Below are 18,115 nucleotides of genomic sequence, written 5' to 3' on the forward strand. Positions count from 1 at the left end.
CTTTAATCCTAGTAACCGAAATCATTCTTTCAAATTTTACACGAAAACCAAATAATTGACTCCAAAGGTATTGGGAATTAAAAAGAAAAAGAAAACATTTAAATACAGAATGCTCACATAAGTTGTAACTGCATAGATGTTATAACAGTGATATATTGTACTTGGTGTTTGCTTTGGGTCCAGATATGTGTTGCTTGTACATCAATTAAAACTAACAGAGCACTGCGCTGTGCAGAATGTTTATTCGAGGACGACGAATTTTCTATTAAAAGAATAAATAATTTAGAGGCAAAATAAACGTTCTGGTTGACGGATGGTTTTCCTTCAACTAACATTTGTTACTAAGACATTCGGCAATAAATTTAAAAGAAAAAGGAGGGATACTGCAATCAAAGTTTAGAGAGAAATTACTCAATAACTTAAGATGTTTTAGTGTACATGTTATATTTCCGGTTTGAATTCATTCTTACCCACTTCCTCACAGTTTCCTTTTCATTATCCAATCTGGATACCATTGAAGGAATGCCCTTAAAAAATAAAGAACGCAAAGAGTGCACAGCTGACTGTGAATGAAAGCAGGGTATGGAAAATAGCAGTCACGCATTTTGGTTTAACCTTTACTGCTGTTTACGGCTATAGAACGAGAATTGCTAAGAATTGTGTAGAATTACGAGAAGAAGAGTCACTATAGATGTACACCATCTTCCTCTCCACCACCAGACAGTGGTGGAGAGGAAGGGCAAATATCTAGAAAGAGTCCCGAGCGTACTAAAATCCGCGAAAAGGCTGCAGGAGTCAATACTATTCGCTGCTATTCAAAAAGTGGTTTTGATATTCATAGCATCCTAATGCTACGAACATCAAAGAAACAAAATGTCAATTTAAGTCTGGAGTTTTGTTAGCCATACCAGGTGCATTCTTTTCATATGGAGTTGATAGTATAGAAGGTTCGCAGTTTTCCATATTTAGTTGTCCTCCGCGAAGTGAGCTCTCCAATTCGTCATTCATTTCACGTGTCACTTATTTCAATAATTCTCTCTTTACATCTTTTCAACTGAGGTTGCAATTTAGCGATCTCGGAAAGAGAAAGTAGGCCCGCGAGTGTTTCTGGTTTTTAAACCCGTATAACATGCAAATCGACCTTTAACCACATAGCTGAATAAGCATAATACATGATATAGATCACATGAACTGGCGTACTATGATTGATGAACCAGAAAATTGCCAACTGATGGAGTTAAATTATTCTAGACTAATCATTTTCTCCATCATATATTAGACATTGCTGTGGCTTGTCGAATAGTGTTTGCCTTTACCAAGTCGTCTTCTAACACAGGGGCAGATAAGGGCAGCCTGTTTTCTTTACGGGCCATGTGATAGCTGACCAACATTATTTGTAAATGTCTTTGTCATTATAGGTTCTATTATGAAAAAATCTTGAAGACAAAAGAAAATAAAAATGAAACTTTACTACTTATTCATGTCAGTAAGAAAGAACGGCAATATCTAATGAATTTTTGGAAGTTTAGAGTTAAATCTCACGTGTAAAGTATTGAATATTTTTTCTTTATGAGTGATGTTTGTCCACACGTGCAGGCTGCCATTTGCTGAAATGGTGAAAGCTTTATTTTAAAATTTTTGAATCACTTATAATCCGATTACTTCTCTTCCTTTTTAGTAATTTTTTGTTTGCTATATGGAAAACAAAAAAAAAACCTTAAAGCTTCCTTAGTATTAGAATTCTGTAAGGATTCTATTGAGCTTTATAAATAAAGTCTATCCCGCACCCACTACCCAAAAGTAAATTTCATGAGATCACTATTCTGTTGCACCCTCAGATTTTATATTTATGTTGTCTGCTTCTCACCTATGAGGAAAATAGATCATTATTCAATCCCTTTAGTACCTTATACACCTCAATTACCTTAGATGTGTAGTTGTCAAACTTTGCAGTCCACACCAAAACCGTTCTTCATATGTACATCAATTTGCACTCGGCAATAATCTGGTCGTCATTACTTGAAATCGAGTTGTCTTAAGGACACCACTAGTTACACTGATCTATCTAAGACTGACCGTTTATGACAAACCTATCCTTTAGCCAGTCTGCGATCCAGCGTAGGAACTTGCAAGTAACTCTAACTTCTTCTTCCGGTTTATATAGAAACCTTTCATGAGGGACGGTATGTAAAGATTCATTAAAATAATGTCAATTGTTATCATCCAAATGTTTAATGACAACGTCATATAATTTACCAGATCGGTCAGGCATTAGAATACAACAGTAAGAGAATGAATTTGTCCTTCTGTCAGTTTGAGGAACCCAAATAAAACTTAGGGCGATATCTGAAATAATACAAAGAACCATGGAGCTGATTATACTTAGGCTCAAGTAAAATTGTAAACCGTGGCAAGTTTACACCGTTTTAAAAGAGAAAGCAATATGCAGTACTTGATACAGTAAAACTTCAAGGAAAAAGGGATTTAATGCTATAGCAGACAGAAACATCTTTGAATATCCGTAGTATTTGCTGCATATGTACAATTATTTATCATTGTAACTTGCATCGGTTAATTCGAAAGCTGTTTTTATCTGGAATGAAAGCTAAATGCTAATACAACTCATATTTCTTTGGATTGCTCTTGAATTTATTACTATCGAATGGTGTTGAACTGATAGCAAAGCATAGTAAAGGAGTTTTTTCTACATAACACGCTCTGTACCGGTTATTCTATGTCAAATCAACTATCGGTCATGACTACATGGTTATAACGTTTAATTTTGCCTTAAGCTCCATGCCGTAGGGTGTTCCCCTGTCAGTCAGCAGGTCCCCGACTTCAACTGCGAATAGCATCCCTATAATCATCTCATAAAATGCTTTTGTGCAACTGCAATGAAAAAACAGCAGGAAAAGAAATCGAAGGCTCAGTTTTAGAATAAGACTCCTTTGCTTGTCAGAAGTCAAAACAGGCTGATAGGGAGAAGGAAGCCACGAAGCTACAAAGAGTGGTCTAACACCAGTACCGGAGGAAAGGGGGGAGGGTTAGTTTGCAGTCTTTGGTGGTTCATCTAAGTAGCCCCTTCATTTTAAGCCTTTTTAGGTTGGTTGGATTATAAACAAAGAGGGCCACTCGCACATGTGGATAACCAGAAAAAAAAAACAATAATAAATAAAACTGACTGCTTAATTATAGCAGTCTATGAATGTAATTTATTTTACCAGCAGTATACGCTCTAATAGAGAGGTAAATACAGGTCTGTTGTATCATGACTGTTAATAATACACATACACCAAATTCTCTAAAGAAATTTATATTTTAATGGTATATGTAAGAAAGCCAAAAAAAAATTAACGTGAAATTATTTTTAAAAAAATCCCCTATAATTAAAGTAAACTAAGAAGTAAATTCGCCTTTAGCTTCCTGCCCTTATGCGTTTACAGTAGATGATTTGAGATTTTGATAAGTTATTTTACAATTTCGATAATATTAAAAAAAGTAATAGGCCACTCCTAACATTAGGAGTAGTATATAAAAAGTTATAGCTCACTCCTCATGTCATCATCACAGCGTCTCTGTGAGTATTTACAATAAGAAAATTTATCTGGTTAGTAGGAAACAAGGATACTCTTAGAGTGGAGCATTCCTGCGGTCCTGGAGGTCTGAGGTCTGGATGTGGGGTAAACAGAGATGCAGTCCGATTCTCTGTGACATCCAATATATGCTGGACTTGAGGGGGAGGGAACTGTTTCAAGATAAGCAGCGAGACACCTAACACTAATGGGTAGTATTTTGTGTACGTAAATTGGGTGTATTCCAGGTCAACTTTCTCGTGCGTTGGATATAAAATTAAGTCCAGGAAGAGTAAAAATCTTAAACTCCACCTGTGACTGATTAACTACAATCTCGAATAATGAAAAACTTTTATTGACATTTGTACGATATAATGGGAAATGGCAGAGCAATAAACTCAATGTGCTGCTATGTCTTATAGGATTCAAGTCGGATGATCTTGTTGGCAATTCCTTGCTATTATAAGTATTCTTCATTCCTATCAGCTCTCTGTGAAAGAGCATTATTGACTACGTAAACGAAAATTTGTCCAGTGGTACCTGTTTTGGACTTCGTCCATTAAGTTTTCATTCCGTTAGCTCGAGCCGTTCTGGTGACAGCAAGAGTTCGTCACTCCGTTAAATAGGTCGGGGTTCAAATAGGAATTTTCCTCTTGTGAATTATTTCGGGTTTTTCCGCCCTCACAGTGTGTCGTAAATTGGTCAGAACACATCTTCAGAGCAAGTATACCATAAGAACCATATGAATTTATATATCAGGTGAACCATCACACACACTCCTACAAAAAGGGGTCATTATGCCAGAGTTCCGTCAAACAGCAGTTGTCTCAAACCATCCAAGGCACATCGTTCGAAAATATGTGCAATCACTACACCCATCTGTAGAAATTTCTGCTTCTATCATGACATTCTCGCTATCAAAACGTTCCTTTTTCATCAATTTCGAAATTAATCTTGTGGTTGACGTCGTCAAACAGCGTGGGCGTACGTTAATACATTTGAGTTAACTTCAAGCCAACGTGACCGTTAAATACGGTAATATTCTGGTACTATCTGTTTTGCAAACTTCTGTGACCATATGTAGCCGTTCCCGGAGTACAAACAAAAAATTTATTTCGATTCAAATCTGAAAACGTGCAGTGTGGCACTTCTTTAAAGCTGTACTCATCACGAATTTAGATAGGGTCCAGGAAGCTCTCAGAAATCGTTTCATTGGCTACACATTAAATGTTAAATCAAAATTAGACATGCGCACTTCATTCCGTGCAAAAAAACAAAAGAAAACAGAAAAAAAACAAAAATACAAAACATGAGCTCTGGTAATTTTAGAATCTAGTGTACGTGTGTATCTATACACTGATAAAAGTCAGCGCAATTTCTTTATTTACATTGCTACGAATAATGGCCCAAAGGTTGATGGTCTTCTTATTCATCCACTTTTGATGAATCTACAGTTAGCCACTAAATCTATTTTCCAACCATTTTATTTCTCAAATAACTGTCACTTCGATATCTGTAGATTCATTCACTGGCTGACAGTTTACATTATATAATTCTCCAAATCAGCTGTAGGTTTTCAGAACTTTTGTGTATCCTCAAACGTTAGATCAGCATTTCATTTTGAAATCAGCGTCGCAATGCAGCGAATCGCCGTAAGTACCGGCAATCAACGGAGTGTGACGCCTTGCCCGATGCTCCGTGAACGGCAGGCTTTGATATGTGAGGAATCAATTATGGTAATTAGAAAAAAAAACGTTTCTAGTTCTGTCTGGACAGGTCCCTTCCTCTCAGTTCAAAAACTGGATGGTTGCAATCGGATAATAGCCAGTTTCTTAAACTACAGATAGTCCGAGTGCACCCACCCAGATACGTTGATGCTTAACTTCGGTAATCTGGCGAAAAACGAATTACAGGGGTTAGAAGAGATAATTAGGGGAAAGGAGAGACTTATTTTGGAATCATTTCCAGATCCGCATTTACTGTATTTCTGGTTCAGGGGAAAAAACTTTAGGGAACCTGTTTTGGGAAGAAAAGAACTCTGATTCCGATGTTTCGGTGAAAGGTGTAAAATAGGGAGCCATCGTTTGCGAAAACCCATTATGTCAGATTGGTAAGATTGAATGGAGTGTTAGAGCGCGCATGAAGGTATTTTCTTTAGATTATATCAGCGAGTGTGATCCAGATTTTTACAAATATGGAACTTTGTTTACATTTGACCAGTTTACGGAATGGCTGTGTCGTCGACCCTCGTCCAAAAGAATTTGGGTACCTGAGAATATCGGCATCAGGTTAACGTGAATATATATTTCTGTTTATTTTTTAGAGAAAATTATATTTCGGTCTTGATTATCTAGCTCGTTATTAGTTAAAGAAAATAAAATATTTATAAATCTTAGAAGACATCACCTAAAGGTTTGAGTGGGAATTATCTTCCGAACAGCATTCCCAATTGGTTGGCTATGCGGGATCAGACTTAAATTAATGTTAGGATGAATGTTCTCCTCGATGAAATTGACCTACTCCAATATAGGGAGTACCGATTATTCAATAATGCAAATTGATTTACCAAACTTTCGGATAAACCAAATTCATGTCTAAATATTTTTTTTTTTTAAATTTATACTCCGGGAAGACGAAATAGGATTAGAGGAGTTAACTTTATTTCATTTTGACCAATCCGCTTCGTGCAGCTCCACACAGTTATTTAGTCATAAAATAATGTCGTTAGTAAGAATTTGCAAAACAGCAATGCAGTAAAACCAAGACATGCGAGGAACTAAAGTGGGAGCAAAAACTTCTTCTGAATATAAATTTTCTTCAGAAGGATCAACAACTCCATGGAATGTACATTATAACCTGTTGGTCATCCTGACAGGTTATGCCGTTTATTGCTGGTTAAGGACGATGATGGTTGGTTGGCAAAGAGTGGTGCTTGCGAAATGATTTTGCTCGCATGGCCCTAGGGATAAATTTCTGTGTCACGCTACTACAAAAGATGCTTCTGAATCATTTTTTATAACCTTTACAATCTAACTATGGCAATAGGAGAGACGAAGTCGCAAAAGCAAGGGGTGAGGGAGGGAGGGGAAATAATGGAGCGAAAAATTTTTACAATTCTTAAGAACATGTTTATCGTCACTAATACAGTATATCGGAGGCGAGCATTTTTGCTTGGTCCTGATGGAAGAATGAGTTCTTTTTCTCAGGATGGCTTCGATTTTTTTTTAAATACTGTACTCTTAAACATAAAATAACAGTAGTTCTAACAAATGAACTAGTAAAAACTAGTTCATTTTTCAGTATTAAGCAACATCGTAAACATTGGTACCGAGTAGGGTGAATACCATTTTTATTCTAGAGAAATGTTCCAAGTAATTTAAAGAAAGTCCGAATCATCAAGAGGCAAAGTTTTCCTAGAGAGGTTTTTAGCTCGATATGATGCACCCATCTATTGCTATAATTGTGACGCTACGTAAGACATATTGCTGTCTATATCAACATCTCAAAATATGGAGTTTTACTGAAATCTGATGTACTTTCTTTTCTGGTAGCAGTGCATTGCAAGCCTGATTAGTTAAAGTGCAGTTGAGCGAATTTCTAGAAAATATATGAAACTAAAGCACTGGCCTTTTGGAGCACGAGTTCAATGTCGTCATTAAAAGCCACCCCGCGTACAGGGCTACAAAACAATAAGACGCTTGCTATCGGTGCTGACCACACACACACGCTCAACATAAAAAGCACTGAAGGACCATCAAAAAGATGTAGAGGGGGCACCGCTCGTTGTAAGTGTTAGGAGAAAAGTTGCGTTGCTTTCGTCGTGACCCCTTTACGGTACTTGTTCTGACTTTGTAGACAGGGGATGCAAAGCCCCGAACATACTAAATACATTGATCCATCTAAGGATTGTATTTCAGATGCTTTTAGCTGAATACTAAAAGTATTATTGCTCTGAGAAGGATCCACAGGTAGCGTGGTGTTTAAAGACTGCGCTATTAGAAATAAACACATTGGGATCATTGTACCATTCGTACTACAGGTTTTTCCGCGCCACTCAATTAAAAATGTTGTCTGATCTGTTAAGGACAAAAATATATGTACGGCGTACATAGTTTAAAAAGGATAAGTGCTATATATTCTTCAAAGGATGAGAGGATTTTTAATTCCAAATATAACTAAATATTAGATGTCACTACAACCATTAATGCTTATGTGAAGCTGCTGTCCGGAGTTTTATGACGCCTGGTTATCCACCTGTATTCTAGTAAGAGTTCTTGGTATCCTGGAAGATATTAAGGCCGTGCATTTTTATAACTACTTATAAACAAAATGGTGTTGGTAGCTACATCGTTATCTGTTTCGAAAATAATATACAGGATGACGATACAATTTCTGTTGAAATTGCTCATTATGATAGGTTTCTTGTAGAACATTCGTGATGATGTGGTACAGAACTTCTAAGAGGGCAGATTTTAATACGGTTATCAGCATATTATTTACTGGCATCCCATCGCTGGCGAATTCAATTAAGTTTTTAGTAATATGTATTTCCTGATGTTATAAAACACTAAAAACTTTAAATAGCTCTACTTATCACAGTGAAATGGCATAATTTAGAGCAAACTGGCTGTATTTAGTCCAAACCAAAAAGTGAAATGCTTAATATTATTGAATTAGAATAACTAATACGGACAAAAGCGATGAAGCAGTATTTGTCTTTGAGTGTAACCAATTCCCAGCAAACAGTGCTCAAGTGTAAGAAATCGTATATCCTAAAAGTAAAGGCAAAGAAACGGTCTAACCGGATTTCTCCAAAGAATACCTCTTAAGCTAATGGGTCAATTTTCCTTAAAATCTTAGTGTCGGACCATCCAGATGACCAAGAAGTCAGAAGGGAAGGCGGCTTAACATCAGACGCAAGACAGTGCTGGAACTGTCCTTTCCAACAGACAATCTCTTTGTGTCGCTTTTAAAGCCTGGAAGTGTTATATTGCGATATTTCCCACCCCGACATCAAAGCTGCACGCGTATCATGCGTGCTGGAATGCACTCAGGCTGTGGGTTGGGCATCATGTGACACAATGAATCCATCCAGATGAAGATCAGATAACAAATTAAATGATTCGAAAGTGGAATACTGTGCTGGCAGTAACTGTGTAGCAAACAAGAGCAATTCCAATACAGTGTGCATTTGTCTATGGAATGGCGTTTTCTGTATTAATTTATCTGTAATGCTAAACAAGGATTAGAATTAATAATTTAACAATTTTAAAAATGCTCAATTTAAAACGAAAGGGATTAAGTTGACGATCAAAGTGTACTGTTCAAATACTCGTTCTAAAACGCAGAAATTCGTTTTTAAAGAGAAATCAACTTTCAAGACAAGAGAGAGTATTTATAAATATCCAGCAAGATTTCCCAACATGCATAACTGGATGGAATCCCAGATGGCACAAAAGAACAACAATTATAAACCACAGAAATATCCAAACTGTTAGAAAACAAATTTCCTAAACGGATCAACCAGTGGAAATATTTATTAAGAAACCAGGATCTGTTCTCAAATCCATAATATTAAGTCCGAAGAAACGAGAGTACAAAAAATCCACCATATATTTCCTCGATACCAAGCTTTATTCGTGTTAAAGAATTCTTTATGAATTTGGAAAATTATGTTAAACGTACAGAGGGTAGAGATGAAGCAAAACACCATCACTAAAATAATCACTCGCGAAATACCAAAATTTGCATTCAACCCGCTACAAACTAAGTATACGCGCAACAGACTTAAGTTGGTCTCTGTGGTACAAAACCTGGCTGTACCATGTACTAAAGGAGATAAGCTATGGTCTAGGATTTCAGAGCAGGTTTTATCCTAGTTAGAAAAGGATCAGGACAAGACGATCATCCAGAAGGTCAGCCATTCGCATAAGGAGGAGAGTGGACGAACGTAATGGTATTCCCACGCTTGTTAAACTGAGTGCGACATTTAAAATCGGCCCGTGTTGCGCCTCTTTCTGTGATGCGTTTCTTTTGAAAGATGAAAATCGGATGATCAATTAGATGTCATTGTAAAAAAGGGCGAAGCAGCTTGATCGGGTGTTTTTTGATGAAGTAAAACGAAGAATTTTATTTTTTCATGAAAGTAAAAAAAAGGGCCGGAACTAAATGGTTATTTTGTGATAGTAAAAATACAACGCCATGCGCGTGTAAGAATACGAAAAAGAAAAAGACAGATAATACATCAAATACGTGGACCAGGTGCTGTTCAGAGTTCACGCCTGTGTGTGTGTGTGTGTGTCCGGAGACGGGTTTCTGGTAGAATTTCTTCAGCTGTTACTGTTCGCATCGTTGCGGACTGTTGTCACACCTGGTTCAAGGGTTGATGACGGTTTTTATAGCCTGGAGAAATGGAAGAAGGTAGGAGGACATTGTCACAACTCTTAGATATCGTGGTGTGTTGGAATTGTCCACATTACGAAGCTTAGCGGCCGGAGTTATTTGCAAGCATAATGAGATCAACAGTATGGAAAGGAATGTCGAAAAATATTCTGGATGATTATTCCCAGAATTCATCCAGCATACTTCATAAAGCAGCAACTGCTTTGCTTCTGACCCTTCACTAAAATTCTTGAAATGAAATTGTTATTTGTTTGGAAAGGTGGCGCGAACTTCTTTTACTTCACTACAGAATTCAACGGATCGAAGATTATTCTTTGTGATCCGTTGGTTCAGTACTGTCTAAGTTTCTGATGCGCCTAGAGCGCAATAACAACAACATTTATGATCCGTACTGTTATTTACTGACTGTTCTCACGAGTGAAAGAGTCGATTTTGAGAGTGTGGAGATGATATTGGTAAACAGACGCATCTCCCCGCTTCCGTAAATAGACACGTGCGAAAAGGGATGCTTCGGGGGGGGGGGGGGCAGATGACCGTCGATTTTATCAGTTGGCATCCGTGATTTCCCACCACTTCACGGTACACGCGCACCCACGTGGATCAGAAGACCTGCTTGTACACTGCCTCATTTTCTTAGTGATGCTTAAGGAACTCTAAGAGTGGATGTTATTTTTTTTATAGCGGTTCCTCTTAGGGACAAAGAAAAAGGTTTTCCAAATATTTATCTGTTTTTAAACATTTTATTTCGCTCAGTTTTTGTGCATTGTCCTCCCCTGTGAGTGGAAAGGTGTGGTAAGGAACGTCAAATGATTTACACCCCAGTTTTATGTCTTTTTAGAAATTATTCACTCCTTTATGAAATGACTGTTCTTAATTTTAACCGAAAGATATTCACGAGCATTTTGTATTTTATTAAAAATTACGTTTTCTTTTGACCACAGAGTTCTTGTTCAGTCAGTGCCATCCACTACTCTGAAGCTGTTCATGCCAGAATTTTAAGACTGCTTTTTGTTTTCTTTATCAGAGAACATTGCTTCTTATTAATTTCAGGATAATTAAGTATATCACTCTAATAATTTATTTCTTTTAATTTTAACCATAGTTTTATTGTCCATTCGTATATTTCAATGCGCAAGGTTCCTTTTTGTCAAGATGTTAGAGAAATTTTAACCTAAAAGGGGATTATGGGGTTCTCTAGTGGGAGGATATCTATGGTTTGTCGTTATGCACATTACGTTTTGTTTTGAAAATAAAGTCTAAGAACACATATGCAAATATCGGGATATTTTTCTCATCTGCAGCCTCTTATTTACACTGTCTCATCATTGGACATTCACCGCTTTAAATGGTATTTAAGGTTTCTCATCTTATTCTAATGCTGCGTTTGGCTAAAGGTGGAGCAGAAGGATTAAAATAAAAGAACAACAAAAACAAAATGCGACTCACCTGTAGTAATCTTCTTTACAGTAAATATTTCCGTCTCGCGCGAAACACGTGAGTTCCGAGTCCAGCTGAACTTTGCACTCGCTGCACGTGAGGCAGTGCACGTGCCACTGACGGTCGACGGCCAAGAGGTAATAACGGTCCGCAATCTTTCCGCCACAACCCGCGCACAGATGCGGTGCCGGAGGTTCGTAATCGCCTACACTGATGACAGGCATTTTCGTCGGCAGCTGGCAGTCGCCCTTCTCTTCGGGGGTTACAGTTGCTCGTGCGCTGGCTGACCCCCGTGAGTAGAGCGGCCCGGCCCTGTCACTTCCGTCTTGTGCCAGCCCCGTTCGTTTCAAGAATCGACGGTTTGTTCACTTCGCGTCGCTTTCGTTCGTTTGCGTCCTTTTCTCCGAGAAATTTCGTCGGGAAGGATTCCAGGCTGACCTTTAGCCTGTGGGAACCACCAGCCACCATGCAGACAACCCGGATAGACACAGCCGACGATCACGCGCTCCCCCAAGTGGGCTCTCTGTACTGCCTAGTCTCTGAGTCGCTTCATATACGGCATCTGCGTATCGGGGTAGGGCCGCAGATCGGCGACTTGCCCGTCTAGTAGATCCGCAAGTCCCACCTGTCAGTTAACCGGGCGACTGCCACGCCCGTCTCGCCGACCGCCAATGGGTCTGGACAGCGGAGTAAGATAGGCGGTGGTTTGAGCCGCCAAGCGCAAACGTGTCTCGAGATCCAATAATGCGAAGGCGAGAAAGTGAGAAATTGTTACGTCACGATATAACTGCCGCGTGTGTACTGCACGTGCGAATAATGCTTTAGTTTTCGCTGTCTGCCGGGACGAAAAAGTCAGGTGAAAAGGAAGCCGAAGAAAAGAAATAAGGCGAAAAGAAAGAGGTGATTGTGGCACGCGAACGTGGCACGCGGAACCTACAAAGATGGACATTTACTAATTGGTCCGCAGATTACTGTCACTCACAATGCAATTGTTTCTTTAACCGCTCGCTCTCTCTTTCTTTATCTCCCCTCCCTACCACTCCTAATAAAAATGCACGCAGAATAACTTTGCCTCAATGGATTCAGATGGACGAATTAATTAACAACTTATGTAGAATATTTGGGAGAGAGGGGCATCCAAACTGCCAAATCCACCTAAGAGGAAATCACCAATATCGGCTGGAAACCAAAGAATTTGAATCAAAGAACCAAAGAAAAAAAAACATGAATAAAATATGTATATACTGCCTCTTATTATTATTACTGTTAAAATAATTTCCCCAACAGTTTGGAGATAAAGGCAAATTGGCCCATGATTGCTCTCCAAAATGCGCTGTGCATGTTTAATTACTCAGCGCATCTACTGTGTCGAATTTAAGCATAAGAAGCCACGTGGCCCTAAAGTTTGAGGTTCGAAATTAGAGCATCTAAGGCATACACGAAGATGTTGTTTAATAAGAAATTCATTTGATTTGTTTTCCCAAAAAATTATAACATTCTGTCCAGGATCAAGAAGGTCCTAAATCCATCATTGCTGAAGAAGAGTCTCAAGTACACCTTATTTTATACAATGCCAGAAAAGAATATTAGATTTTCTAAAAATTTTTTCTCGTTTTCTTTGTAGAACCAGTTGTGTCCTATAAAGAAAAGAAAGAAAGAAAGCCGCAAATGCGGGTGACAGATTGGCAAGTGCAAAATGCGTACACAAACCACGCAGACCACGTCAGCATCACTTTGGATCTTGATTTTGGAACGTGATGGATAATGCATGAATTGTTGAGGAAGCTTCCATCCTGCAGTGGGTTGATAATGGCTGCAGTTTACCTTTTTAGATAATGATTTGTAATTCCGTTAAGAATAATTCTCGGAATTTTAATAATTCTCAAAAGAAAAATAAACGGTAAATGTTATGTCAAGTAGTATATTAAAAATACTTTAAAAAGCTTTTTATACACTATTTTAAAAATCAAAATAAACTTAATTTCATAAATTTTTATTTCATACTTAATAACAGCTATTATCAGCTAAAACAAAAAATAGAATCTTTATTAATTTTACATTTTCCAAGTAGCGGAGTTTGCTAGCATATCAGTGTTATCTGTGGTACAAAAATAAAGCTGTTCCAGATCTTAAATAATTCTTTTGATGATCCAGAAGTATGCCACTGATGCAAAACGTCAGTGGCATCTTGAATTTTTGTTTTGTTGTTGTAAGGCTTTTGTATACGTGTGTTCTGTGGTCGTTTTGCTGTTTACTGGAGGAAAACCAGAGTTTCTAGGAGGAAAAACCATGCTGCTCTCTCCTGAGACTGACTAACTCAGTCCGTTGTGAAAAAGGCGCATAAAAATCCTCACGTCATTGATGGCATTCGAATTCAGGTCTTTCCCACCCGGTGTGACAGTGGAGTGATTATATCAACTGTATTACCCAAGATGACCTCCGTCTGCGAGATTTGTTGGCCTCCGTAGCCGAGTAGTCAAAGGGCAGAAGTGCAGTAGCACCCGCTCTTTGGGTAGACCAGGGCAGTCCTCTGACTGCTAAATACGGTCGATCTGCCAACTCGCACTGGACCAGCGTGGCAGATTATGGTCCATTTCCCTCAGCATGAATTGTTGAGGATGCTTCCATCCTGCAGATTGATAAAAAAAATATGTTCTACAGGAAAAAAATGCGTAGTTAAAAAATTAATAAATAATCTGGCTTATATTTTGATACTAAGATTTAATTGCCCAAATATTCATTGTGAAACGAATGAGTCTTCGTTCGAACATTCCTCTCTTAAGGCCAAGGTCCTAAGAGACTATCACTCCTGCTGTACTCAAAAGTGCCGACATGGCTTCTTGAAAGGTGAAATATCACGAGCACCAAATATAAACAGAAACGGGTTTGGATTCTCGCATCCTGCATTGCGACTCGTAAATTGTACTCGTGGGGTGGGGCTGTTTACATAGCTGCTGTTTCCTACTGCTTAGGCACAGTACTTGTTTCAGCTGTAAATAAAAAAGCACAAAGGAAGCCGAACTCATTCTGTCGGACGACTCTAAAGAGGAAGACATCTTTAAAGGAAACTGAAGTGTTCTTTTCTATCAATAGCAATGCGATTCTTGCTAATGCCAGGAGTTTTTCATCATTGTCAGGAGAACTGATAGTGACTGTTTCTTAACTTTCGGACACCAGTGTAGTTTGAAGAAGCAAATCTCTAAATCAAAATGCGTGGCAATTTTTGAAACTACTTCCTGAAACCGTACATCATACTCCACTGCGATGTACGAGTGCTTTGTGGAATATTAAAGTGTGATAACGCCACAGATTATGACTTCCCCCTAGCAGCGACCACAACAGTCGTATGACATGTACTCAAAAGAAAAAACAGTAAGACCATAAATCTAGATGTGGTATGGCTCTCTAGCGAAATAAAATGCACCTCGTCTTTCTGTACCCGTAAACCTGCCATGGTAAAGTAGACAAAAAATATGACAAACTCTTCGGCGTCTTCCACCTGATTTAATCTATTCCTCAGAGTTTCGTTACATGTCCGTTAATAAAGATAAAATAATGGCAGGAAATATTGAATTGCAACTGTTGAATTTAATAGAAAATTTACCTTTCTTCCATGTCGTTTACTCTGCAGCGTATCGATTTTAATCTTTCCCCACCCCTTTTTTATGGTGAACTCAAGCACGAAAAGCGAATGAATCTATGACACTGTCATGAATAAAAGATTGAAAAAATAAAAACCAATTATTTAAGATTAAGATTGTAATTTTCGGAAAATACGCGTGAGGAAATATTGTTCTGGAGAAACAGAAGTAACGTGGATGAACTGGGAAGAAACGTTTAGTGGGGATTAATATTCAAATATGGTAAAGATGTTGGCTAACAGCTACACGTCTTCTCGTAGGTTTTTAGAAAAGTGGTGGGGCTTCAAAGACATGACAACGGACGTAACAGAAACTGAATGATTGTGTGATAAGGAGTGCACGAGTCGCCCTTACTGGTTGCACCGTGGATATAATCACACCAGGTGAAAATCAACCTGGGTTTGAATCCGGTCAATGACGCGAAGAATTTTGATTGGCGTTTTTTCCAAAGTGGCTGAGTTAGTCAGTCTCTGACAATGGTTTTATCTTCTAGAAGGTGGGTTTTTCGTTCAACAAACAGATCGACCGCAGGATACAATACTTAGTTGCTTTGGCGCTTAACATACACGCGAAACGAGTTAGCACTATCAGGTTCACTGATAAATTCAATAATTCTTATATGTTGGGGAATTCAGTACGCTTGGGCGGTTTTAGTAGATCTACCCGAGATGTGAGTAGCATTCTAAGCCGGGTCAAAAACAGTTCTTAAGAAATTTAATTTTGGGCAGCGTCTGGGTGAAATATGGTGTGATTCGAGACTAAGAGTTTAAGAAAAATTCAAGGAAGAAATGGACAGGCACCTTTTAAGAATGGGAGAATTTTTAGGAGATTTTTATTTGTTATTTTTTTAGCAGACGTACAATAAGTTCTCTTCATTGCATCATTATGCAATTTTAATATCAATTTATTTAGAGATCAGGGTTTTAGAGATCAATTTATTTAGAGATCAGGGTATTACCAAGTGCAGGAGAAACATAAATGGAAAAGTGCCTGTGTACCAAGACCAAGGACGGTTCGTTTGTGCAAGCCAGAAGAGTAAATTTTAGCTTAGGTGAAGATGCCAAATTTTCATGAAATTTGTTCAAATTATTCATCGTGAGTGAAAATTGCATTTGGGTGACGAATTTTATTTAGACATTTGTATCAAAATATAGAACTGCTTAATTATATGCATTTGGTGGAAAAATGGGAGAAGCCCATCGTTTCTGCACCGTTGGAAAATGCGCCTAAATCACACCTGGTACTGACATTAACAAAACATCTCCTCACAGTGCTGTTTTTCATCATTGAAAAGTTCTATCGAAATTTTACTCTAAAAGTCAATAGAAGTCGTTCTTCTGCTAAGGCAGAATGAGATTCATCAAACAAAGAAAAATAACGTAGAGTGAACAGGAGGCCTAAACTATGGAGAATCACAGCTTACAAAAGTTAGATTTAAAGGTAATAACTCCATCAACGGCTATAAATTATTTTAATTATTGTTTAATTGTTATAAGCATTACCATCTGCAATGAGGCTAACGTTATGAGAACTTATAGTATTATCTAATGCAAAAGGCGATCACAGTTTGCCCTCTCTTAAGTTGTGATTTAAATTGCCAGCAGAGTATTTGTTTTTTGCTGATGAGGTGCGTGGCCACGATCGTAGGAGCTATTAATAGCCATTGAAACAACGGATGGTGGAACAGCATCTCTAAAGGTGGTGTTCGTGAGTAATGGAATGTAAAGATAACTCGTAACGATACCATCGTTATTTGAGAGAGAGAGAGAATGTCATGGTATAAGAATTCTGTCCTTTGCAAGTAAATATTGATAACGATTTAATGGCAGATGGGTGTATGCATCTCGGTACTCTCACTCACCATAACATCAGTTTCAAACCGAAAATATTATGGTGATTTACTATTAAGCGAATTCAGATGACCAAAGCTCTCAAACTGTCCACTCGAATCGAAAAAGCAGATAATCTTAAGGATAAGCTCGATTATCCAGTTTATCTAATTATCCAGATTATCTAATTTCTCTTGGTATTTCAATTAATATTTGAAATACCAAGAGAAATTAGACTGTGCTCAAAAGCTAAGGGACAAACGCAAAACCGTAAATAAATTAAATAAGTTTTTTTTTTTTTCTTTATGACAAAAGATTAGAGAGACATTTGTTTTAATAAGTCTTAATTGCAGAAGACTAGATGAAACAAAATTCGAATTGAAATTGTAGATTATGCAAATGACTTATGCGCAGCCAAAAATAATAACCCGTCGATAAAATATAGAAACACGCATTAATAAGGCGCGTGATCTCAATGGTAGCACACAGCATGATTTCAATCCTTTAGGCCGAGAATAAACTGGTAATTAGTACGTGAAGTACCAATTCTCATTCTTGTATAAGGGCAGATGCAAGCTCAGTAAAGTATCTGCGGGGATAGAGGATCCCTGATTGGCGACCATCCGGCCTAGAGCATCCCAAGAATGGTAGGAAGGTTACCAGTTACAGCGTTAAAGGTAAGCAGAAGAATCACATATAGATACCTACATTGCAGCCGCGAGAGCCCTTCAAGGGAGTTTTTTACGGCTATCGACAGTGATTCCAGTTTACACCATTAAAACAACACCTCCAAACGTCTCACTTTCCTCAATAATAGCAGAACAGAATCTTGTTTTCCCTAACAGTTCCTCCAGATAAAAATGCGTTTGGAATTTGATGTGACTTATTTCGACTCATTAGCGAAAGAACAGTATTCTGTTGCTCATAGTTCCAGTCGATGTACTCTTTCTACCAATTCAGATATGTACAGATATCAAGGGAACACACAAGCAGCTGGTTGTTGCGCATAAAGATCCCTTTCATGAAAGCTTCTATAGATGCTATGATTGGATGCAAGTTTCCTGTAGATTCGGCAAGTTTTGAAACAAGTTGCCGTTTCATGATCGTTATGGCGTCTCGCGTCATGGCAAGCATTAACTGAAGTCTTCTGACGCCTCGCAGTTAGGACCTGATAACAGTCATCCTGCTTGGGGGGGGGGGGGGGTTCAGGTGCGTCTGGAATTCGAAGATCCCT

General features: G+C 38.2%; 1 protein-coding gene across 2 annotated transcripts in view; it reads right to left on the minus strand.

Moving 5' to 3' along the window:
* LOC150089406 (LIM/homeobox protein Lhx9-like) overlaps positions 1 to 11,972 on the minus strand; it is a 127,361-nt gene extending 115,389 nt beyond the window's left edge. For both annotated transcript variants that reach the window (XM_090368573.1, XM_090368572.1), the window contains exon 1: positions 11,421 to 11,972. In XM_090368573.1, coding sequence (XP_090224699.1) covers positions 11,421 to 11,635 — 215 coding nt within the window. In that variant the 5' untranslated portion in view covers positions 11,636 to 11,972. The remainder of the gene's footprint in view (positions 1 to 11,420) is intronic.
* Between the last annotated feature and the right edge of the window lie 6,143 nt (positions 11,973 to 18,115).

This window comes from Mastigoproctus giganteus, chromosome 2, assembly GCF_048544385.1.
Source record: "Mastigoproctus giganteus isolate SK-2022 chromosome 2, ASM4854438v1, whole genome shotgun sequence".
Taxonomy (NCBI): Eukaryota; Metazoa; Arthropoda; class Arachnida; order Uropygi; family Thelyphonidae; genus Mastigoproctus; species Mastigoproctus giganteus.